The 24,917-nt window shown below is 35.9% G+C and overlaps 1 protein-coding gene across 1 annotated transcript; it reads left to right on the top strand.

Annotated features, from left to right (window-relative positions):
- Window positions 1–3,900: 3,900 nt before the first annotated feature.
- Window positions 3,901–7,753, top strand: LOC141674042 (uncharacterized). The gene is made up of 2 exons (XM_074480769.1): window positions 3,901–6,295; window positions 7,510–7,753. Exon 1 carries the CDS (start codon window positions 5,314–5,316, stop codon window positions 6,292–6,294), a length of 981 nt encoding a protein of 326 aa, XP_074336870.1. The 5' UTR covers window positions 3,901–5,313; the 3' UTR covers window position 6,295; window positions 7,510–7,753.
- The last annotated feature ends 17,164 nt before the right edge of the window (window positions 7,754–24,917 follow it).

Below are 24,917 nucleotides of genomic sequence, written 5' to 3' on the forward strand. Positions count from 1 at the left end.
AATTAAGTGAGTTTTGAAAGATCTGTGTTCTTTATTATTGCATGTTTAATTTCTGCAATAACACATTTCACTACCAGATTTGATTTAATTTGTTCACAACCATAAACACTAAAAGAAAAGCCTTAAAAAACATTAAAACACATTCACCCCCCCTGTGTGTAATTCATTACCTAACTAGTGGTATCAGAGTAAAATCTGAAAGCAAACAGATTCAAGATCTTGGAAGAATGAATACACAGAAAATCAGTAGCATCAAAATCCCTACATTTGATAAAACCAACTACACTCTATGAAAGAAGAAAATGTTGTTGTTTATCAGGATGACCAATCCACTCTACATTCAGATTCTAAAAAATGGGCCCTTCACTCCTATGGTTAGAGTTGAGGAATCTACAGATGGAGACATGGTCATCCCGGCTCATTATGCTCCAAAAGATCCTTCTGAGTACACTGAGCCTGAGAAAGAAAAGGTTTCCTTGGATAGGGGCTTGCAGCTGATATTGATAGAGTCACTTGACAACGTAATGTACAACAACATTGTTAACTGTGACACTGCCAAACAGATATGGGAAAAGATTGAAATACTCTGTGAAGGAACTGAGGAAGTTAGGTCAAATCAAAGAAGGATACTGATTTCACTGTATGAGGGTTTCATGGCTAAGCCAAAAGAAAGTATTACTGGTGTGTTTGAAAGGTGACAAGCTGATAAATGACTTGCAGCTGCATGATAAATATTATGAAGCTGAAGAGTGAACTTGAAGTTTTTGCTCACACTCCTTGACCATTTGGAACAGAAAATCTCAGAAATCAGAGAACGGAGAGATCTAAGCAGGATAACACTAGAAGTTCTTTATGGAATCTTAAAGACATATGAATTAGAAATGATTCAAAGGAAATTATTAAGAGCTGGACAAGGGCATGTTATGGATGGTTCCAGTGCTCTAATTGTCAATAATGGTCAGACCTTTAATGATGAGCCAAGATCCCAAGCTCCAGTTGCCTCAACAAGTGAGCAAAGAATCAATGACTCTCAGGAACAAGTCATTCTGGAATTGGAAGAAGATGAGTTCTACACCCTTGATGAACTGGATGAGCTAGATCAGTCAATGGCCTATTTGACAAGAAAATTCTCTAATATTAGAGTAAAGAAGCCAAGATACTTCAAGGTTAAAGGATAGTCTTTCAACAAAGACAGCAGTTGGAACGAAAAAGGGAAGTACACTTCTGATAGAAAGAATGGTTACAAAACTGGATCTGTTGACGGATCTAAGATAAGGTATTATAATTGTGATGAATTAGGACATTTTGCTACAGAATGTAGGAAACCCAAGAAAGCAAAGAAAGATAAAGCTTATCTTGAACTGGAAGCAAAGTATGAAGCTCTTCTGAAGAAACAGCAAAGAAAAGCTTATATTGCAGAGGAAAAGAGTTGGGATGATTCTGAAAATGATGAAGATGGAAAATTTGGGAATTATGCACTTATGGCCTTGGAGCAAAGAGAATCATCCTCATCTAAAACACAGGTATCAACTCTTACCATAATTGATTTAAATGTGAGTCAATATAAGGAAACTCTAGAGAAGATGAGCACATAAATATTTCACATTCATACAAGCATGGTTGCTGCTAATGAAGAAGTTAGCAGAATGACAAAGATAAATGAGAAGCTTGAAAATGAGAAATAAGAAACTGAAATATTGTTGGTGGAGCTTGAATCTATAAGACATGAAAATGCATATCTGAAGAACAAGCTCAAGTGTACAAATGAAATTGAAGCAGTGTTAAGGGAGAAGCTGGAAAAGAATGAGGTGAAGTTGAAGTCCTTTAGGAATGCATCTGAGTTGGTTGGACAATACCATGAGAAAAATAAGCCATGTGCAAATATTGCTATTGGTCTTGATTATGATGCCTTGAACAACAAGAAGAAAGAGATAGGTGATAAAGGAAAAGCAACAAAAAATGAAAATGTTCCAGCTATGGTGAAAAATGTTCAAGGCATGTGAAGTTAACTTCAGTGAAGAGGAGATGATTATCAAGCAAGAAATTGCTGATGAAGATAAAGAGAAGAAAAATGTAGAAGCAGCTCAATCTTCCAAAATTGAAGAGAAGCTCATGGATAAACAAAGTCCCAAGACACCTGTCAAAGAAACCAAGTCTGAAGATGTAAGAAAGAAGAAGAAAAATAGAAATGGAAAAATTGGGATAGAAAAAAGCAATAACTTTGTTTATATTGCAGATGCTCCAAGAAAGAAATGTGAAAAGCGTGGCTCTGTGAATCACCTAACTCAACTTTGTAAAAAGGCAGCTAGCAAGCCAACTGAAGGAGCCTGTAAATATAATGAAGCAGATGCAAATGATCCCTACTCTTTCTCTAATAAATTTAATTGCATCCCTTGTAAATTAAAGGTGATGAAGAGTTGCCACAAACTGAGAGTAGACCTCAAAGAAACAAAAATCGGGTCTACAATAGAAAGGGAAAATGCACAGCAGTCAATGAATTCTATTTTATCTGAAACTACTCATTCTACTTCTGTTAAATCAGTTATCAAGAAGAAAGTTCCCAACACTGTTTGGGTTGCTAAACAAACTTAAAACTCATTGTGTGCAGGGCAAAATGAAGAAAGTCATATGGATCATAGATAGTGGATGTTCCAGTTCCAGGCATATAACAGGTGATAAAGCCCTGCTATCACAGTTTGAGGAGAAGGCTGGCCCTTTGGTGACCTTTGTAGACAACATCAAATGATTCACAATAGGATAAGACAAGATTATTTCTGGAAATGTTGTCATTGAAGATGTAACACTAGTTGCTGGTCTTGAAGTGAATCTTCTCAGTGTAAGCCAATTTGCAGACAAAGGCTTTGAAGTTTTATTCAACAAAGAAGAATGCACTTTTATCAGCAAGAAAACTAGTGAAGTTACTCTGAAAGGAGCAAGGAAAGGAAGCTTATTTGTTGCAGACTTGGACTCTACAAATAAGGATGGAATTTGTTGCTTCTACACTAAGGCATCAGAAGAACAAAGCAAGCTTTGGCATAAAAAGTTGTCTCACCTAAATTTCAAGGAAATCAACACCTTGGTCAAAAAGGAGTTGGTAAGAGACATGCCTAAACTGGAGTTTGCTCAAGTGGAAGTCTGTGAAGCTTGTCAGAAAGGAAAAATGAAAAGATCAAGTCACATGTCAAAAACTGTGAATTCTATAAGTGTACCATTGCAGCTTATTCACATGGACCTGTTTGGACCAATAAATGTCTTATCTATTTCAAGAAACAAATATGCATTTGTGATGGTGGATGATTTCTCAAGATACACTTGGGTATAGTTCATGCAATCTAAAGATGAAACTCCACATATCATAATTGAGCACATCAAGAAGATAGAAAAATAGGTTGAAGACCACAATTGTGTAAAGAGATTGAGAAGTGATAATGGAACAGAATTCAGAAATGCAATATTAGGTGAATTCTGTAAAAGCGAAGGCATCGTTCAAGAATTCTCAGCTACTAGAACACCTCAAAAAATGGAGTAGTTGAAAGAAAGAACAGAACATTAGTTGAAGCTGCTAGAACAATGCTGCAAGATGCCAAGCTGCCAACAAGTTTTTGGGAAAAGGCTGTTAACACTGCATGCTATACTCAAAATAGATATCTCATTAACAAAGCTCATGGAAAATCACTGTAAAATTCGTAATTTTATTTTTAATTTATTTATTAGAAATTAGATATTAATTTGTCTAGATAAATATTTTAAAATTAGAATATTCTGAAAACATTTTGTGCAAGGTAGTTGATTTGTGAAAAGATTTGTTATTTGTGGAAATAAGTGTAAGAATAATTTAGAAAATCGAAATTTTTTTAGTTTAGGTAATTGTGTGTATCAAATATTTTATTTATGGAATTTACTTGGAGAGGTTGTAAATCTTTAGGAGGAAATATTATTATTTCCTAGTTGAGATATAGGGTTTTGTATCGTTATAAATACACCATATTCGTATTCCTTGTTTTTATCATTAAAATTCGTAGGACTTTCTCAGCAAAAATCAGCTGTCTTGTAAAATTCGTAGAAAATTCATCGTAAGTCAGAATTCAGTGATTCTGGACTTTTCAGAAAGGTCTTTTCGTTATCTTCAGATTTCGTGTTTCGTGTTTTTCAAGAAAATATCGTTTAGAGGGTCAAAAAGAGTAAATTCAGATCTGGTCAGGCTTTGAGGTAAGTACTTTTGACTTACTTTTATTTTTCGGAAAATATATTTCAGTTCTGTTTTTAATTTCGTATAAGATATAAGAATTTTGATTTCGAAATTATAAGATATAAGTATTTGTGAATTTTAGAACCCAGTCTCTACGTTTTCGAACCCGTTCGTAATTTACGCTATAGTTCCGGAACTAGCCTTAGATACCCTTAGTAGGCGCACAAGTGTGCAACTTTAGATACCTATTAAGGGCGCGTAATTATTGAACTTTAGATGCCGACCACTGGCAAAGTGTGGTATAAAGAATAAGAATAAGAATTAGATGCCGGCTACTGGCAAAGTGTGGCCGTAGATCAAGACTGTGGTATTTATTAGAATTATCGTTTTGTTCTATTTTATTTTGTTCTGATCTGTTATAAAATCTGCTCTGTTCTGTTTTAAATTCTGAATTTTAAAATATAAAACTTGGGTTGGATTTATTTTAGAAAATGTTTTACAAAATTATTATTGTTTTAAGAAAAATCGTTTTATCAAAACACCCATTGTTTTTCTGTTTAAAAGTTAGTCAATTTGTACTTGCTGAGCTGTGTAGCTCACCCCTTTTAACATTTCAGGTTCGGAATTTGGAGCATATTAAAATTAAGGAATGAGAACTATGTGGAGATCTGTGCTGCTTCGTTTTGTGCTATTTGAATTAGAATAAAGATTTTGTTTTTAGAGAATAAATTTAATTATCTGTTAGACAATTATTATCGGATTTGTGGAGCTGCGTCTCTGTTTTTATGATTTTGATTATTGAGTTTGACCGCTGCTTTGACCTTCGTGATATATTTGAATTACCGAATAAGAATCTATTTTATTTAAGTTTTGGTATTTAGATTTAATAGTCCGGAAGTGTGGGCTGTTACAGTTGGTATCAAGAGCAGGCTGTCCTTCGGAGTGTATTAGGTATGGGACTAGTACATTCCCTAGGATGCGATCCTTTAGACTATCGTATAGGTCTTAGAAAATTATTTTGGATTTAGGGCATTTATTTGTGTGATTATTTGATATGTTTGACTTTTGTGTTTTTTTGATTATTGACTATAAGTTTAGAATTTGTTTTGTGTGTTCTAGTAAAGATGGATGGAGAAAATCAGAACAACAATGAAAATCAGGGCAATAATGATGAAGGAGGAAACGTCTTTGACCAGCTGGCTGAAACTCTAGCTGTACTTGTGAATCAGCAACCGAAGCCCAACATCGTCTCTCAATTCAAGCGTTTGAACCCGCCAACTTTTGATGGAGCTACAGACCCGGCTATCGTTGAGATGTGGATCCAAGAGATGGAAAAAGCTTTCGGACTTCTGGGGAGCAATGAGGGACAGAAGGTGACCTTAGCTGTGTACCAATTGCAAGGAAGCGCTTACGACTGGTGGCTTATGGAAAAGAGAAAGAATGAGACGACAAATCTTGAAGAAAATCATGAACCGTACACTTGGGCAAAGTTCAAGAAGGCTTTAGAGGACAAGTACTTTCCGAGAACAGTTCGTCTGCAGAAAGAGAGGGACTTCATTCGACTTCAACAAGGTGGAAGAACCGTCATTGAATACGAAGCAGAATTTGCAAAGCTTGCGAAGTACGCGTCGACCCTAGTAGCAGATGAGAGCAGTCGAGCACGAAGATTAGAGGAGGGACTTCGAAGTGACATCAGGAATTCAGTGGCGTCGTTTGAACTTCAGACGTACGAGGCTGTCCTCAACAAGGCGTTAGTGATCGAAAGGGGCTTGGCAGAATCTGAAAAGGCGTCTGGCAGTTGGAATAAGAGGCGGTTCACTCAAACTAGTGGGCAATCTTTTCAAGAGGGACCACTCAAGAAGCCACACGTGTACGATAACATCGGGGGTCAAGGTGATCGAGAGACGTGTACCAGGTGCGGCAAGAATCATCCGGACAAAGTCTGTCGTTGGAATACAGGTGCTTGTTTTCATTGCGGAGAAGTAGGACATAAGATTTCGAATTGTCCGCACAATCCGCCACCGCCACCAAGGAAGGAAGCAGATAACAAGATGGGCAAAGGACGTGTGTTTCAGCTGACAGGAAATGACAACTATCGCAATTAAGGTATGATTTCTTTTCTTTAGTGACTTATTTAATTTATTTATGTTATGTGAATTTGGGGACCAAATTCTTTTAAGGAGGGAAGAATGTAAAATTCGTAATTTTATTTTTAATTTATTTATTAGAAATTAGATATTAATTTGTCTAGATAAATATTTTAAAATTAGAATATTCTGAAAACATTTTGTGCAAGGTAGTTGATTTGTGAAAAGATTTGTTATTTGTGGAAATAAGTGTAAGAATAATTTAGAAAATCGAAATTTTTTTAGTTTAGGTAATTGTGTGTATCAAATATTTTATTTATGGAATTTACTTGGAGAGGTTGTAAATCTTTAGGAGGAAATATTATTATTTCCTAGTTGAGATATAGGGTTTTGTATCGTTATAAATACACCATATTCGTATTCCTTGTTTTTATCATTAAAATTCGTAGGACTTTCTCAGCAAAAATCAGCTGTCTTGTAAAATTCGTAGAAAATTCATCGTAAGTCAGAATTCAGTGATTCTGGACTTTTCAGAAAGGTCTTTTCGTTATCTTCAGATTTCGTGTTTCGTGTTTTTCAAGAAAATATCGTTTAGAGGGTCAAAAAGAGTAAATTCAGATCTGGTCAGGCTTTGAGGTAAGTACTTTTGACTTACTTTTATTTTTCGGAAAATATATTTCAGTTCTGTTTTTAATTTCGTATAAGATATAAGAATTTTGATTTCGAAATTATAAGATATAAGTATTTGTGAATTTTAGAACCCAGTCTCTACGTTTTCGAACCCGTTCGTAATTTACGCTATAGTTCCGGAACTAGCCTTAGATACCCTTAGTAGGCGCACAAGTGTGCAACTTTAGATACCTATTAAGGGCGCGTAATTATTGAACTTTAGATGCCGACCACTGGCAAAGTGTGGTATAAAGAATAAGAATAAGAATTAGATGCCGGCTACTGGCAAAGTGTGGCCGTAGATCAAGACTGTGGTATTTATTAGAATTATCGTTTTGTTCTATTTTATTTTGTTCTGATCTGTTATAAAATCTGCTCTGTTCTGTTTTAAATTCTGAATTTTAAAATATAAAACTTGGGTTGGATTTATTTTAGAAAATGTTTTACAAAATTATTATTGTTTTAAGAAAAATCGTTTTATCAAAACACCCATTGTTTTTCTGTTTAAAAGTTAGTCAATTTGTACTTGCTGAGCTGTGTAGCTCACCCCTTTTAACATTTCAGGTTCGGAATTTGGAGCATATTAAAATTAAGGAATGAGAACTATGTGGAGATCTGTGCTGCTTCGTTTTGTGCTATTTGAATTAGAATAAAGATTTTGTTTTTAGAGAATAAATTTAATTATCTGTTAGACAATTATTATCGGATTTGTGGAGCTGCGTCTCTGTTTTTATGATTTTGATTATTGAGTTTGACCGCTGCTTTGACCTTCGTGATATATTTGAATTACCGAATAAGAATCTATTTTATTTAAGTTTTGGTATTTAGATTTAATAGTCCGGAAGTGTGGGCTGTTACAATCACCTTACCCAATCATGTCTAAGAGAAAGCCTATTGTAAAGCATCTTCGTGTATTAGGAAGCAAGTGTTAGATTTTAAAAGATAACTCTGAATATGTGGGAAAATTTGACTCAAAGGTTTTTGAAGCAATTCTTCTGGGATATTCATTGGAAAGAACAACCTACAAGGTTTATGCGATTGATCAAAAGAAGATAATGGAAAGCAAAGATGTGACCTTTGATGATAACAAGTGTCTAGGCTTGCAATGCCTAGATGATAATGAAGCTAAAGCCCTTGCATTTGAAAATCTCAACATTGATAGTGATTCTGATGGAGAAGAAGAAGTTGATGCATAACAGATGATAAATGAAGAGACTACTGAACAAGAAAATCATGAAAATGGAAGCTCATCTCAAACACCTGAATTTGATAGCACAAACTCAGGGGGAGAAGAAGAAGAAGGATCTACCAGTCATACCAACTATGAAGAAAATGATGAAGGCACAAGTCAACAAACTCATACTAGGAAGTGGGATAGAAGTCACACTAGAGAAGCAATTATTGGTGATCCCACTGCTGATGTGAGAACTAGAGTTCAATTATTAATGAGTGCCTACAGGAATGTTTTCGATCTCAAGTAGGGCCTAAGAAAACTGAAGAAGCTTTACAGGATCCTGATTGGATATCTGCCATGCAGGAAGTGCTAAATCGGTTTGAAAGGAACAAAGTTTGGGAGTTAGTTCTTGCACCAAAGAATAGAATTATAATTGGAACAAAATGGGTGTTCATGAACAAGATGGATGAAAATGGTGTAGTTGCCAGAAACAAGGCAAGGTTAGTTGCAAAAGGCTACTCACAAGAAGAAGGAATTGACTTTGATGAAACTTTTGCTCCGGTTGTAAGACTTGAAGCAATAAGGATTTTTCTAGCATTTGCTGCACATTCAAATTTTAAACTATATCAAATGGATGTCAAGAGTGTCTTCCTAAATGGTGAGCTCAAAGAAGAGGTTTATGTGCAACAACCACCTTCCTTTGAAGATCCAGAATTTTCAGATTTTGAGTACAAGCTACTCAAGGCTCTATATGGACTTAAGCAGGAACCTAGAGCTTGGTATGATACACTGTCAGATTTCCTACTTAAACATGGTTTTACTAGAGGTACTATAGACAAGACTCTCTTCTACAAGAAATATGGTGAAGATATTATTCTAGTTCAGATCTATGTGGATGATATCATCTTTAGTTCTACAAATGAAAAGCTTTGCCAAAGATTCTCCAGGCTTATGCAGAGTGAATATGAAATGAGCATGATGGGGGAATTAAGTTACTTTCTTGGACTTCAAGTCAGTCAAAGAAGTGATGAAATCTTCATCAGCCAAACTAAATATGTTAAAGATTTATTGAAAAAGTTTAGAATGCTTGATTGTTCACCTGCATCTACACTTATGTCTACTGTAACAAAGTTGGATAAAGATAAAAAGGGCAAAAGTGTAGATATTTCAAGCTATAGAGGAATGATTGGATCTCTACTTTACTTAACTACAAGTAGACCAGACATCATATTTGCAACATGTCTATGTGCAAGATTTCAAGCCAATTCAAAAGAATCACATTTGATGGTTGTAAAGAGGATTTTCAGATACTTGAAAGGGACTCCAAACTTGGGATTATGATATCCAAAGGGAACTGGCTTTGAAGCTGTTGGTTACACAGATGCAGATTTTACTGGATGCAGGGTTGACAGAAAGAGTACTAGTGGAAGCTGTCAATTTCTTGGTCAAAGACTTGTATCCTGGTATAGTAAGAAATGACAATCTGTATCAACTTCTACAGCAGAGGCTGAATACATAGCTGGAGGAAGTTGTGCTTAATTGCGTTGGATTAGAAATCAGCTAATGGATTATGGCCTAGTGTTACACAAAATACCTATCATGTGTGACAATACTAGTGTTATCTCTATAGTGGCTAATCCAGTTAATCATTCTAGAACAAACCTTTGGATGAAGCAACTTTTACTAGACTTGTAGGTGAAATTGGAATGCTTAATTCTTCATCCTAAGGCAAGAACTCAGCTAATGTTTTGCAGCAGATTAATTTCTAATAAATCAACTTTTGTTTGATTTAATTGAAAATTAACTGAAATATGAATTATAAATATTTCATAAATCTCTGCATATTTATTTTTCAAAATTCAAAATTTAACTTGAAATTTTTCAAATTCTAAGTGAACTGCTCAGTTGTTAATTTACATCTTTAATATGCAAAATTAACACAAGGCAAAATTACAGTGACCAAAAGTATATAGAGAACTGAGTTCTCGATAAGTCTAACTGACTTATCGACAAGTCATTTTAAGACTTCTCGAGTGAGTTCTCGATAAGTCAATTTACTGACTTCTCGAGTGACTTCTCGATTAGCTTAATTATGACTTATCGATAAGTCCTTGTAGAGTTCTCTAGTAATGTTAATTCACAGAGTTCTCTACAAGTATAATCTCTAGACTTATCAATAACTCAGAACTGAAATAATTTAATTTAATAAATTATTTTGATAAAATACTTTTGGCAAATTTATTCTGATTTTATTTTTATTCATTCAAATAAAAGTTGGAATTAATTCAGTCCATTTCTGGACAAACTGGGTATTTATTTGACATCTCGATAAGTCATTTTTTAGTTCTCTATAAGAGTAATTTTAAATGACTTCTCGATATGTAATTTTATTTCTTAAAATGACTTCTCGATAGACTAATTACAAACGTCTATTTTTGAGTTCTCGACAAATCATTTGCTTTTACTATAAATACCCAGACATCTCGATACATATACATACTTACAACTTTTGATATCTCAAGTTACCTAGATTTCAATCCAAAACCAATTTCTCTCTTGTTTCCACTCCTTTCTCACAAATTTCTTTTACCCACTAAACTTCATACTCATAACAATGGCATCAAACACTATTGCACCCTTCATCCCAAAGGAGACCAATTTCCTTGCTTTTCTAGATTCCAATCAAGCTCCTGAAGATTTCAAAAGCTTTGTCAAGTTCTTATTTGAAACCTATTTTGTTGGGGCTCTTACAACTAACCCAGTTCTGTATCTGGATGTATTGGGTGACTTCTGGAACTCAGCTGTAGCTAGGACAGTTATTCATGAGGATCAATCTTCAAGCTTGGCTGTCAACTGTCAAATCAAAGAACAACAAATGGAAATAACTGAAGCTGACATGAACTTGGCCTTGAATATTCCAACTGACAAGGTGGTAGGGATCCCAACTCAGGATGAGCTTTATGAATTCATGGATTTCATCAACTATTCAGAGAAGATCAATTTGGCAAGCATAAACAAGAAGAACTTGAGGAGAGAATGGTCCTTCCCGTTTGACTCGGTGATAAGAGCTCTCACTTGCAGAAAGTCAGGGTTTGACAACATCTCCAGTGTTGTCCAGAAGCTGCTTTACTCAATGGCTCACAACAAACAGATCAATGCAGGACACTACATACTAGAGGAGCTGAGCACCAGGCTAACAATGTCATTGGAGTCAAGAGGTAAAGAAATCTTCCTTCCTAGATTTATTATGTTTGCTTCAAATAATAAAGTTAATGACATTCATTTTCTTGAAGGAGTCATTTAGGTCAATAATTGGCAACTGTAAGCAAGTGTCTAAAATTCTATTTGGATCACTTATTACTAAAAATAAGGTACAGGTGAGTCTTAAGTTAACACCTTTCATGATTGAAAGATTTAGGACATATCCTTATCCTATTCCAGACATGAGAACCAATGCAAGCCAACCTAGTGCAACAATAGTTCCTAAGCCTGTGGAAGCACAAACACAGGCACACCCACAGGAACCTACCCATGTTGAGCCTGTTCCTTCAAAACCATTAGTAGCTAGGAAACCAATCACCTCATCTTCTCAAAAGGATGAGGTGAGTAAAAGAAAGAGAAAGGAAGTAACATTAACAGTTTTAACAGAGAGTAGTGAGGACCAAACAGAGGCTGAGTCACCTTTGGTCAAAAGACCAAAGAAGAGTAAAAAATCTGAGCTGACCACTCAAACCACCTATGTATCCTCCCAAAAGGATACAGTTGTAATAATGGGAACTAAAAAGACTCTAGATACATCCTCTCAACAGGGTGTGTCTATTAAAAAGAGCATTCACCCCAATGCACTTTGTATAGAGTTTGCACAGCCTGCACCTGAAGGAGTTCAAGTGTATGGTAGGAGAAATAAGGATGGCACACACAGTGAGGGCACATCTTTTGAAGCTCTCTCATCCATTCAGGGGGAGCTGCCAACACTCACTTATGAGCAACAAATTCTAATTTCCCAAATTTCTTCTCTACCTACAACACTTGAATCCAATTCTCAAGTGCAAGCTAAATCAAGTGACTTGGTTCAAGAAACCTTGTTCACCACCCAGACACTACATTCAGATGGTGAGAGGCTACTAGCAAGGGTAGACCTTGATGACACCATCAAAAATATGGAGGATTCATCAATTTTGTACTGAAGACCCCATGGATGTCTCAAATGCACCTTAATGTGCAAATTAGTCTTCACAGACTGTAAGGTTTGAGGGTAGTACTCCTGAGGGGGAGCTATCTAAATCCTCTCCAATTTAAATGGAGGTTCCTCATGTAGGGACAACTCCCCTCAAAACCCTAGCAGAAATTGCATTAGCAGTTGATGCTAGGAGTCTAATTGCCAATGATCCTGCTATGGGAAGGCAAGTTTATCACATTCAAGTGACAGTGCTTTGCAAGAAGCACAAGGGTTTTGGACTGGTGAACATGACAGTAACCCAGTCAAATCTCCTCCAATTCAATTGGAGGTTCCCACTTTATGTGAGGAACAACAACTTGTCAAAACTACAGAGCAATTTGTGAGTAAAACTGTGACTTCAGTCATAAGTTATTCTGATTCACAACCTTCAACATCTCAATCACACCTCATCTCCCAATGGCTCCAAAACACTGAAAATCAACAACTACAATTCAAGATCTTAAAGTCTATCAACTTGAAGGCTTTGCTCAAATCTCACAACAGCTACTCACATCCAACATGTCTAATCAGGACTACCAAGCTATCATGCTCTCCTACCAGGATGATGTTGAAGATAATCAAGCAAAAATTATTGATGAAACTGATCAGGATGCTAACTGTGAGCCCTGGTTGGACAAAGAATTCATAACTGAGATGGATGTTGTGTTAGCTAAATTCAGGGAAGAATACATTACAATTCTGGGAAGCAATGCCAGATCCTTAACACCACAAGAGGTGTATGATACCATCAATGAAGTCTACAAAGCTCAAATCAAGGCTTTCCACAACTTTGGAAAAGCACTTCAAATCACATTAAATGGACATCAAGACAAAGTCATGAAGATGGTCAGGGAAAAGATATACCAAATCATCCTCTCTCAAACTAAGATCAAAAACCAATTCAAAATCTTCTCAAAACAAATGTCAAGATATGATCTCAGTGGGATTGATAAAAGTGTAAATCAGCTCAAAGAATCCTTTGTGGCCTTGCACAAGGTAGTTCAAGATCAGATAACTAAATCCAATGACACAAGGTGGAAGTTGGATCAAATGTACAATGCAAGATACACTCCTTCACCTCTAGTCATGGATGAAATTCAGAAAGTTGTGCAAGCTACATTTGGATAATATACTGCTCTCTCTACTGCAAGCTCCTCTCCACAAGACCTTTAAGAACTCAAGTCACAAGTAGCTTCTATGGAAATCTCAAATGCATCTCTGAATACTCAAGTGCAAGCTTTTACTTCACTAGTTCAAAGTCAACAGTCAGATATCAAGACTATGGTGGACTCTCACAAGCATCTCCAAATGCAAAACTCTGTTGCTTTGGGAGCCAACATGGAAAAACTCAATATCCTTCTACCATCACTTCCTGAACAGATAGGCCTGAAATTCCTAATCCCCTTCTCATGCTTGCCAACAAGACTAAGGGGGGGGATAGAGGTTAGGCTAGAAAAATCAAGATCATCTACTCAACATGTCCAAGGTGCTGAAAAGAGCTTGAGTCGAGAAGTAGATATTGATATGGAGAGGCTTATTAGGGCTGCTGAAGGACCAAGTCTGAGCAGGGAATTTGATGAATTGCTCAAGGCTCTAAGGGCTTCTCTCAACAATAACCTCTTCACCTACAAACAGGCCTTGGACAGGACAATAAATTATTTAAGGGTGATTATGGTGACCAAATATAATTTTCAGGAGAAGAGGATAGTGGTCAATATAAATGACTCTGGGGTTGATAGGTGTATGCAGGTGTCCCTCAATTATCTTATCTCAAGGAGGGCATCTGAGTTAGACATTCTAATAAGCAAAGTTAGAGTGGTGATTCATGAAGACACTCTCTTGCTACATTAATTGAAGAATGCACAAGTGACTGCTTTTCCAAAAGCTTATCTATACCCTAGCAAGGGAGTAGCATACATTTGTCGCTACCACCAAGCACTTCAAACACTTACAAATCCCTAAACATTATGTCATGGCCAACAAGAAGCTTATCATGATTCTGGAGACTGAATTAAAAGCAAAGAAGAATAAGACTTTTGAAGATGAGGAGATGATTAAGCTGTTGAAAAGATATCTGAAAAATCCTGAAGCCAACTTGCCTAAAACTCAAATCAACAAGGATAATTTGGATGATGATGAGCAGAAGAAAGATCAAAAATCTTCTGGCTCAAATCCAAGTCAATCTAGTAAGGCAGCTGGAAGCAAGGGTGGAGAGAAGAAGAATGATGAGAAGAAGAGAGGAAGTGAGAGGAGAAGTGAAAAGATTCATGATGGCTCAGAACCACACCAAACCCTAAAAATCCAAACACAACTAGCTCAACCCTCAGCTCAACCTTCAAGATCAACTATGTCAAACATCAAACCACCTCAAACCTCAAAACCCAAATTTCTATACAGACAAAATGCTAACTCTTTTCTAAAAATTCCAATCACCACAAGCCAAACATCTCTTAAGAAAATCTCAACCTTACCTTATGTCAAACCATCACACAAAACTTATTTCAAATCTGTTGGGAGAAAACCTAAGAAAGCCAAGCCTACTGAAAAAGTTGAGATCACTGAAAAGGTCATCTGGAATTGCTTCAAGCAGAATGATTTTCTACCCTTAAATTGGTGCTGCTCAGATGAAGACTATTTTCAACAACTGGCTGAGGAAATAGTTAGAGTCTGGGTTGTCACTCTAAAGGAAGTAAGAATCTACTTTCAAGATGGATCATTCACTTTTGTAGTCAGCATTTTGATGGACACTATTTCTCCAACAGAAATCAAGAGAGTGATAAGTTTGTTGAAGGACAAGGATACTGCTACAAGAGCATGGAGATCAGTTCTAGATGAATGGTTGATTGCAAGGGAAGATAGAAGAGCAAAGAGTAAAGCAGAATATGAGGAGAAAAGGAGGAAATATGATGAGGAAATTAAAATGTCTATCAAAAAATCTGAAGAACTTAAAGCTAAAGGGATGAGCAGAATTTCTAAAGATGGAAGATTTCTAAATATAAAAGTTGGCTCATTTTTAAGATTCAGAATTGAAATGTTAGATGGTTATCCAAAGCATGACATGCTTGAACTAATAGAAGCTCTAACTGGGACTCCAATCATAGAGGAACTAGAAATTCTTGTGTATCTAAAGGACCACTTAAGAGAAAAGTCAAAAGTTCCAGTCTTTGTCTGATGCATGTAAATTCTCAAATTCAAAATTATCTAATGTACAATTGTTGTAATTGTGTCAATTTTTATATTAGTCTTATTTTCCATTTTTTTAACTTGGGGTTAGTCTTGTTAACAGGCATGAATTTGTGTTAAGCAATTTTCTCACAAATTGGGGGAGATTTTTGTGCAAGACATGCCTGTACTTTAACAAGACTAAGTCAAATTGATAACCCTAAGTAAGTTGTATTGTAATCTTAATTTTTATTTTGTACTTGTAACATTCAAAGTCTGTAAAAATGTCAAAGTGGCAGACTAGAGTCTTTTTCTGTAAACAGTGTCAAGCCTAAGAATTCTATCTGGAAGAAGATCAAGAAGATCATGCCTCAGAAGAATTATGAAGAAGCTTGGAGTTGAATAAATCTGTTTTGAGAAAAATATTCTACGTCAAGATCTCTACAAGTCACAGATTTAATGTTATAGAGAAGTCATTCGAGAAGTCCAGAATGACTTATAGAAAACTCAGGAAAGCTACTAGAGAACTCAGAGATATCGACAAGCCAAATCGAAGACATGAAGATTGGAGATGTCGACAAGTCATTTCTTCACTAGAGAACTCAGAGTTATCGACAAGTCAACATTCATTAGAGAACTCTAAGTTATCGATAGGTCAAATTCCACTAGAGAACTCAGAGATATCGATAAGCCAAAATTCACTAGAGAACTCTGAGTTATCGATAAGTCAAATTTGACTAAAGAACTCTGAGTTATCAACAAGTCAATAAGCCACTAGAGAACTCAGGGATATTGATAAGTCAAGTGAAGATATGAATACTAGAGATCTCGACAAGCCAAATTCTCTTATAGAGAACTCAGTGACCTCTACAAGTCAAATTAACTGTGGAGTACTTGAGATCTCGATAAGCCAATATACTTATCGAGATGTCAAGTTCTCTATAGACCAAACTGGAGATCTCGAGGTAAAATCTCAAAGTAAAAAATTGCAAACCAGTTCAATATCCAAGATTAAGAATCAACAAGCAATTCAACCAGCTGGATTGACAAGTCTACAAAAAGTAGCTTGAAGGGTGTGCAAGTTCAATGGTGAAGATTAACTGACAAAGGAAGATCAAAGTTAACACAGTGTGCAAAGATTTGCTAAGCCAGAAATGGAATATACACTTTTCCTAAAATGCAAATGACAAGTGACAATTTACTAAAGTAAAAAGCAATTTCTTATTATACACTGTGTAAATCAGAAGTTAACTATCTTATAAAGTTAACACTGGTCCTTTGTTAGAAATAACTATTAGATCAGGAATTCTTGTATTCTCTTAAGAAAGAAGCTAATCTCTTTATCAACAAAGAGCCTAGACATTTTGTAGCAAAACATTCTTAATTTTAATATAAAATTAAGTGAATTTTAAAAGATCTGTGTTCTTTATTATTGCATGTTTAATTTCTGCATTAACATATTTCACTACCGGATTTGATTTACTTTGTTCACAACCATAAACACTAAAAGAAAAGCTTAAAAAATACTAAAACACATTCACCCCCCCTGTGTGTAATTCATTACCTAACACTTTTACTAGCCATTACAATTAGTATAATCAGTCTTGGATGAAGACTTATACCTTAGAATTTCTTCTCTCTTTTTTATTCGAGGAGTGGCTTGCCGGGTTGGGGCCTCATCTGAGGACCCTCTAGACGGCCGAAGACCTTCATGGATGGCTACTCGACCTCCTCTAGCCGGCCAAATAGTCCATTCATGACCCCTTTGGTCGGTCAGGGGGAAACCTTTTTTGCTTTCTTGGACAACATATCTCAGTACATTCGTGAAGGGCCTCGAACATAAACTATCATGTTTGTGTTCGTGATGGGTCTTCACACTTCAAAAGAAGCTTGTTGAAGGTGGACTTAGAGGCTTCTCTATTGAGGTTACTTATCTTCCTCATAATTTACCCTTGATTAAATTTTTTCTTATCAAGCGGACAACTTCCTCGTGTAGAGATGTGCGGGGCTCATGCATTTTATCAGTTACATCCCTTCTTTTTAGAACATTCAATATTTCAAATTTAAGGAAGAGCTTGGTTGGCTTAAGGCCTCCCTTGGAGGCCGGTCGACTGGAGCTCTTTCCGAGGGATGTCCAGTTGGTTAACGGCCTTCTTCGGAGGCTGATCGGTCTTTTTTGGTAGGCTATAGTCTATAGTATAGACTTTAGTCAACCAAATGCATTTCGTGAAGTTAGTTTTCTAATATCTTTTTCTTATTAGGTCAACGCTTACTTCGCAGCTTCTTTCACTAAGAGTGTAAAATAGAGGAGTGGGCACATGGCCTTGGAGGCATTGATGAAGAAACTTGAGAGAAAGTTTCGGGATTGTGATTCTAGAGCTCTCTTGTCTTTTATCAACAGTTGGATAATTTTTTTAAGATGATGGACACCATGATGATGAGGTTCGCTCTGTTAACATGTACATTGGTTCTGTTCATAGCTCTTACCCGGATGTGGGTTGTTTATGAGGTTTCCACTATTAGCCAATCTGATTTTGGACTATAGGTTGTCCTTTAGTGTTAGGCCTTGCATGGCTTTGTTTGTCGTGTGTGGCTTTTATTCAGCGGTTATCTGTTTGCGGTCTTTCATGGACTTGAACGTCTTCGGTGTGTAATCTAACTGTTTATCGTGACTTGATTTATGATCATTCAGGATCTCATGCATTTGTAGTTTGATTTCATATTCGTCTTTTATTTTCGGTATTTTGGTCCTTCAGGACTTTTATTCATTAGATGCTCGTACATTGATCGACCTTATTCCTCCATTAATGCAATAGCCCGTATTTCTGGACTATTAATTTTAAATCAAAACTTAAATAAAAACACGTTCTTTTATTTGAAAAATTCAAAATATCATAAAGGTTAAAACAACGCTAAAACTAATTAAATCAAAACCATAACAATAAAGACGCAGCTCCACAAATTTGATATTAATTGTGTAAACAGATTTCAAATTTATTCTTATGGCACGAAAGTCTTTATTCTAATTGAATAGCATGAAACTATTCATCACATATCTCCACAATGTTCTCGTTCCTTATTCTTAATGTGCTCCAAATTTTGAACCTGAAATGTTAAAAGGGGTGAGCTACAAACCTCAACAAGTACAAATTGACTAATTATTTAACTGAAAATCAATGGGTATTTTAGTAAAACAATTTTTCTCAAAACAATAATAATTTTGTAAAACATTTTTAAAAAGATTCAACCCAAAGTTTTTTCAGTTCAAATTTCAGAATTTAAAACAAAGCAGAATTTTTAATATAGTAAAATAGTACGAAACAGAACGAAATGATAATTCTTATAAATACCACAGTCTTAATCTACGGCTACATTTTTCCAGTAGACGATATCTAATTCTTATTCTTATTCTTTATACCACACTTTTCCAGCGGTCGGCATCTAAAGTTCAATAATCACGCGCCCTTGATAGGTATCTAAAGTTGCACACTTGTGCGCCTACTAAGGGTATCTAAGGCTAGTTCCGGAACTATAGCGTAAATTATGAACGAGATCGAAAAAGTAGAGACTGGGTTTCAAAAGATTCTCGTATCTTATCTCTTATACAGTTCAAAACAGAATTCTTACATCTTATACGAAATTCGAAAATCAGATTATCAAAACTTTTCCGAAAATTAAAGTAAGTCAAAAAGTACTTACCTCAAAGTCTGACCATATCTGAATATAGCCTTGTTGACTCTTTAAATGACGTTATCTTGAAAAACATAAATCACGAAAGTTGTAGAGAATGAAAAGATCTTTTTTAAAAGTCTAAGATCATTGATTCCGACTTATGATTATTTTTTTACGAATTTTACATGACTGCTGATTTATGCTGAGAAGAGCCCTGCGAATTTTAAAATTAAAAATGAGGAATACGAATATGGTGTATTTATAACGATACAAAACCCTATATCATAACCTAAAAGTTATACATAATTGAATCTGATCCAAATTTTAGGCCCACTGGTCTAATTTAAATTTTAAATCATAATCCTTATCCAATTTTAATCCTTTTTATCCTATTATTCTATTAATAATCTAATTCTAAAAATTACGGAATATTACAATTTACTACTAAATACTAGAAACATGTATTTCATGTCCTAAACATAATAAACCTTTGGGTTTGAAGCGTGTCAAGTGTGGGGCACTCCGTCACTGTTCAGGGTCTCCAACTTGTACGATCCTCGTCCTAACATCTTTCTGACCTTATAAGGCCCTTCCCAGTTAGGGGCTAGCTTTCCTCTCTCCCTGACTCCCGATGCCTCAATCTTCCTTAGAACCAAATCTTCTTGCTGAAAGAACCTTTCTTTAACCCTTCTATTGTAATAGAGGGATGCTCTTTGTAGATGTTCTGCATTGCGGGGAGTTGGCCTCATCTCTGACCACATCAATGAGATCGAGAGCGAGCCTCATGCCTTTTTCGTTGGTCTCTGGATCATAAGCTTCAATCCTAGGGGATCCATGGGTGATCTCGAGGGGCAACACGGCCTCAAATCCGTAAGCTAGAATAAATGGCGTAGCTTTAGTAGTCACTTTGTAGGTGGTGCGATATGCCCATATTATAGGTAGCAACTCATCTTCCCAAGTATTCCTTGAGCGTTCAACCCTTTTCTTAAGTCCATCAAGGATGATTCTGTAAGCAACTTTTGCCTACCCGTTTGCTTGTGTGTGTGCAACCGAGGTGAAGCGAAGCTCGATGCTGTAGTCATCGTAATACTCTCTGAATTCTGCATTATCAAATTGTCGCCCATTATCTATGACAAGGATGCGTGGGCCCGAATCGGCATATCACATTCTCCCAGAAGAATTGGGCAATTTTCTTGGTGGTTATCTTGGCTAGTGTCTTAGCCTCAATCCACTTTGTGAAGTAGTCTATGGATACCACAATGAATTTTCTCTGACCCGATGCTATAGGAAATGGTCTAAGTATATCCATTCCCCATATTGCAAAAGGGATGGGTGTGCTGATAAATGTAAGCCTCTCTGGGGGTTGTCGTACTTGGAGCGTTCCTATCGCATTTGTCGTATTTCTTCACATAAGCATTTGCATCGGCTAGCATAGTAGGCCAGTAGAATCCCAATCGAGTTATCTTGTGGGCGAGGGCCCTGTCCCCCAAGTATTGTCCACAAATCCCTTCATTGGCTTCTTTAAGCGCCTCATCTGCTTCAAGAGGTCTCAAGCACTTCAGGTATGGAATAACAAAAGACCTTTTGTAGAGAAGTCCTTCGATCAATAAAAAATATATCAATGCTCTCACCGACAGCTTGCGTACCTTCTGGGCATCGTCGGGGAGCCACCCAGTCTCTAAGTGGGTTTTGATCGGGTCTATCCAGCAGCTTGTCACACCAACCGGTGCTATCATATTTATGATATGAATAGTAGGGGTCTTTAGCACCTGGAATTAGATATTTCTCGGATAGTTCTTGATTTCAGACGAGGAGACAAGGCATCCATCGTAGTGTTCTCCTCTCTCGGAACATGTTATGCGTACCATTCATCAAACTGGTCAGTATTCCCTTTACGACTTTCAGGTAGTTGGCCATAGTATCATCTTTAACCTCAAACTCTCCATTAACTTGAGCAACCATAAGTCTTGAGTCTCCACAAACCTTCAGGTTTTTGGCCCTCACGGCTCGAGCCAAGCCTAAGCCATCTATCAATACTTTGTATTCTACTTTGTTGTTCATAGTTGGGAAGTCTAAATTCAAAGCATACTTAATCATAAACCCATTGGGGTTTTGCAAGACAAGGCCTGCACCACTAGATTTTGTTTTAGACGCTTTGTCAAAATGGAGAACCCAATACTCTTTCAGGGTCGTTTCTTTACCCTTCTCTTTCTCTCCTCCTTCTGAGGTTACTATCTTGGGGAATCTTCCCTTGAGTGCTAATGGGCCGCTGGTTGGTACTAGACATTGGCTCTTTACCAGCACGCCTCCTCCTTGGAGCAACCTCGTCGTCCGATGATTCAGAGTTATTAAAATATGGTCCAGAGAATTCTCGGTCCTCTGGGATGGGAGCTAATCCACGTATATATTGGGGTGTCCTCCCTTGTGCTTCACTCTGACTAGAGTGTCCACTTCCTCCAATCTCAGGGTATAAAGGCATCCCGTAAGGGGGGTTAGTGGTCACGATCGTTGAGGAGCCAGTGAATTTGTCCCTTGTGGAGCCAGTGAATTTGTCCCTTGTGGCTGAGCCTCGGTCGCCCCTACCAGGGTTCTTCCTTGGGTGGATGCGTAGGTTGAGTGCGGCGGTACCTCCACCACTGATGCGATTGTTCGCGATGGGACAAGAGTATCTGTTCCACTATTATTTCTGCTCCGTGTGTTCATCATGGTTGTTGTAGTTTTCCCACGGACGGCGCCAAATGTTGTGGAATAAAAACTAGAGCGCGTTTGTAATTAATGCTAGGGTTTGTGAGCTTTAAGATTTAATGGCTTCTCTCGCGTTCGGAACTACCGGTCCTTACAATATGCCTACGTATCTCTGTATGGTAGAGAATTAAGCCAAAAACGTAGTTATATGTTGAGGGCTAGAGCCCTTTATATATAGGTGAGTCTAGGGTTAGACTTGTGTTGGGAGACTTGGTGGAGAAGTCTCCAACTTAGATGGTGATTAGGAGTCCTATTAGGGAAGGAACTTCAGGGCCTTCTGCGTAGAACTTCACACAAGAGGCCCAGGTGTAATTAATGTGACATTTAATGTGTCTTTAGGATGTATTTTCTATCCATTTCAGTTATGTTGATTGATTAAATTACAAAAAGGAAAAAGGACTCCCCTAGTACATCCTAAAAATGAATAAAAAACTGCGCGTTTATAACATATATTTATTTTCGTAGATAACCCGAAACTGCTACCCTCCGGGTGCGCACTGGGTAAAACCCAGTTACTCACGGGCTCACGCAATAGTTTGCAAACCACGTGAACCAAGATAAACCTCACTTAAGCGACATGCTCTGGTTCAGGAGACATAATCATAAATTCTTCTTCAATGGGATTCGAGCATGTGATCAAGAGGATATTTATCCCCTCTTTAACCAACTGGGCCAACTTTTGCGGGTTGTTTATAATATATTTAAGGGTTCTTTATCTACATTGTTATACTCTGGTTTCTGGAGCAAATAACACAAAAGATAGTTGGAATACATTAAAAATGATGAAATCAAGAAATGTAATTGTAACTTCTAAATAGAAATGGGTCGGAGTGCTGAAATATGAAGTGTTATATATAAATCTAAAATAGGATGTGCCTGTATAGTAAAATCGGGTTAAATTGAGTTAATGTTTTATTTATCTAAATTTTGACCCAATCCAATATCAACGACCCAACTAAAAAATAACCCAATTAACCCATGACTCTGAATTGTTCGATTTGGTCGGCCAAACTCGATGGGTTGATTCAGTTACGACGGGTTGGACAATCCATGATCAACCCTACTTATAAGTTATAACAGTTAGTATCTGTTTAATGAATTCTTCATGTAAGCCAGAGCGGAATCTATATAGTAAATTCCCGCGGTGAGCTAGGGTTGAGGGACAAGGATAAAGTGATAAACTCGTAAACACATATATTTATATATAATTATTATTGAATTATTTAATAAAAGCTACAAAATTGTATATATATTTAGAGTCATATGATTAGAAAGTTTCATTATTCAACCTATTATATAAGAGTGTTTTTATATTTTATTTGTCATCTTTAATTATGTTTTACCTAAAATTAGTTATTTAAACATGTTAAATAAATATGTATATTTAATTAAATCGTGAAACGTTAAAATTGTTTTACTAGTTGTTCTTCTATATATTTATATATTCAATTTATCATGTCATTTATTTAATATTTTTAAGAAAACAGAAAAGTGATCATATATTATTCTGATATTTGGGATACATTTTTTAATTGTACCTGTTTTCTTATAAATAGAAATTTTAAAAAAAATAGAAAAACATAAATTAGAAAAGTGAAATTTTATTCCCACAAATAAACAGCCCCCGAAAAATTCACAATTCATTTTTCCACTTTATTTACTTAGTTTGTATAATATATTTTTAGTGGGTACTCTTTTTCTCTCTGAATTTTTTTCCCACTGGTTTTACTCTTGAGAGGTTTTAATGAGGCCTAATTTGTGGGTTATCTAATCGGATGAGGCGATATTGTCTAAGTTTCCAGGAAAACTTGTTTGCTTGCTTTTCGGTTAGATGATATACTTTGATGAATGAAAGAAATTTTGTCCCTCCGGGTTCTATTCTTGATTTTTATCGATGGAAATATTTATATTTCTGATAAAAAAGACAACGGCATAATAGTAGCAAGTAGGTGAGCCAACTCAGTTGTAGAAAACTAAAAAGTGGACAAGCCAACGGGGTATTTGTTTACCAACGTCGTGCGATACATTCAAATTTTTAAGGTCAAATTTAGACTTGATAAAATTGGTGTGTATACAAAAAAATTAAACTTAAATTTATGAAATTGAGAATCAATATAAAATTTGAATTATATAATTTAAAAATTAAATTAAATCAATTCAAAAATTATCCAAATTGGAAACTTAACTAAAAATATTCAAAATACTAGATGCTATTATAAATTGGAATCGGTCAAAATCGAATAATAAATTATTTGAACCGAGTATAATCCAAATTAAGTAAATTTCATACTTAAAAGTATTTTATATTTATGATAACATACATACTTAGTCATAAATCTTTGTAAAATTACATTATGTTAATATTAAAAGTACCATATTCAATTAAAAAAATATTTTTAGTCTCAAAAATTAAAAAAAAGAATAAGTTATTATCCGAAAATATTCAAACTGAATTTAATCCGAATCGAATTTTGTCCGATTCTAATTCAATTTTTATCTGATTTTAATCTGAATTAAACTCGAACCGAATCATATTCGATCCAATTATCCGAATTTCCAGGTCCAGTCAAACCCATTAAAAGTCTATAAAATTGTAAGAAAAATTTAACAGAGATACATACAAAGGTTGGATGAGGTTTCCACGTCAAGATTATCCATTAGTACAAAACCTATCGTTGGTATTAAACCACAGCCAAATGCTTGTATTTATGTATCTGTATGACTGAATATTTCTCAAGCATTTGTACTTGACTTCTGTCAATACTTGGTCTGGAAATCATTTCTACCTTTTCACATTTCCACACCCCAGTTTCGATCGATTAATTCCATAAAACAGGCAATTATTTGACATAATATTAAGAGATCTTGAAGGCAGGAGTAACAAAAGGTCCCTCTTCTAGCACTATTAAATCTTTTTCAGCATGTTAATTTTTGGTTGATTATTCTTGATTACTCTAATACGAGTTAGGAGGGTGTTGGATTTTTAACTTGTATCCAAAT

This window comes from Apium graveolens, chromosome 1 (assembly GCF_009905375.1).
Source record: "Apium graveolens cultivar Ventura chromosome 1, ASM990537v1, whole genome shotgun sequence".
Taxonomy (NCBI): Eukaryota; Viridiplantae; Streptophyta; class Magnoliopsida; order Apiales; family Apiaceae; genus Apium; species Apium graveolens.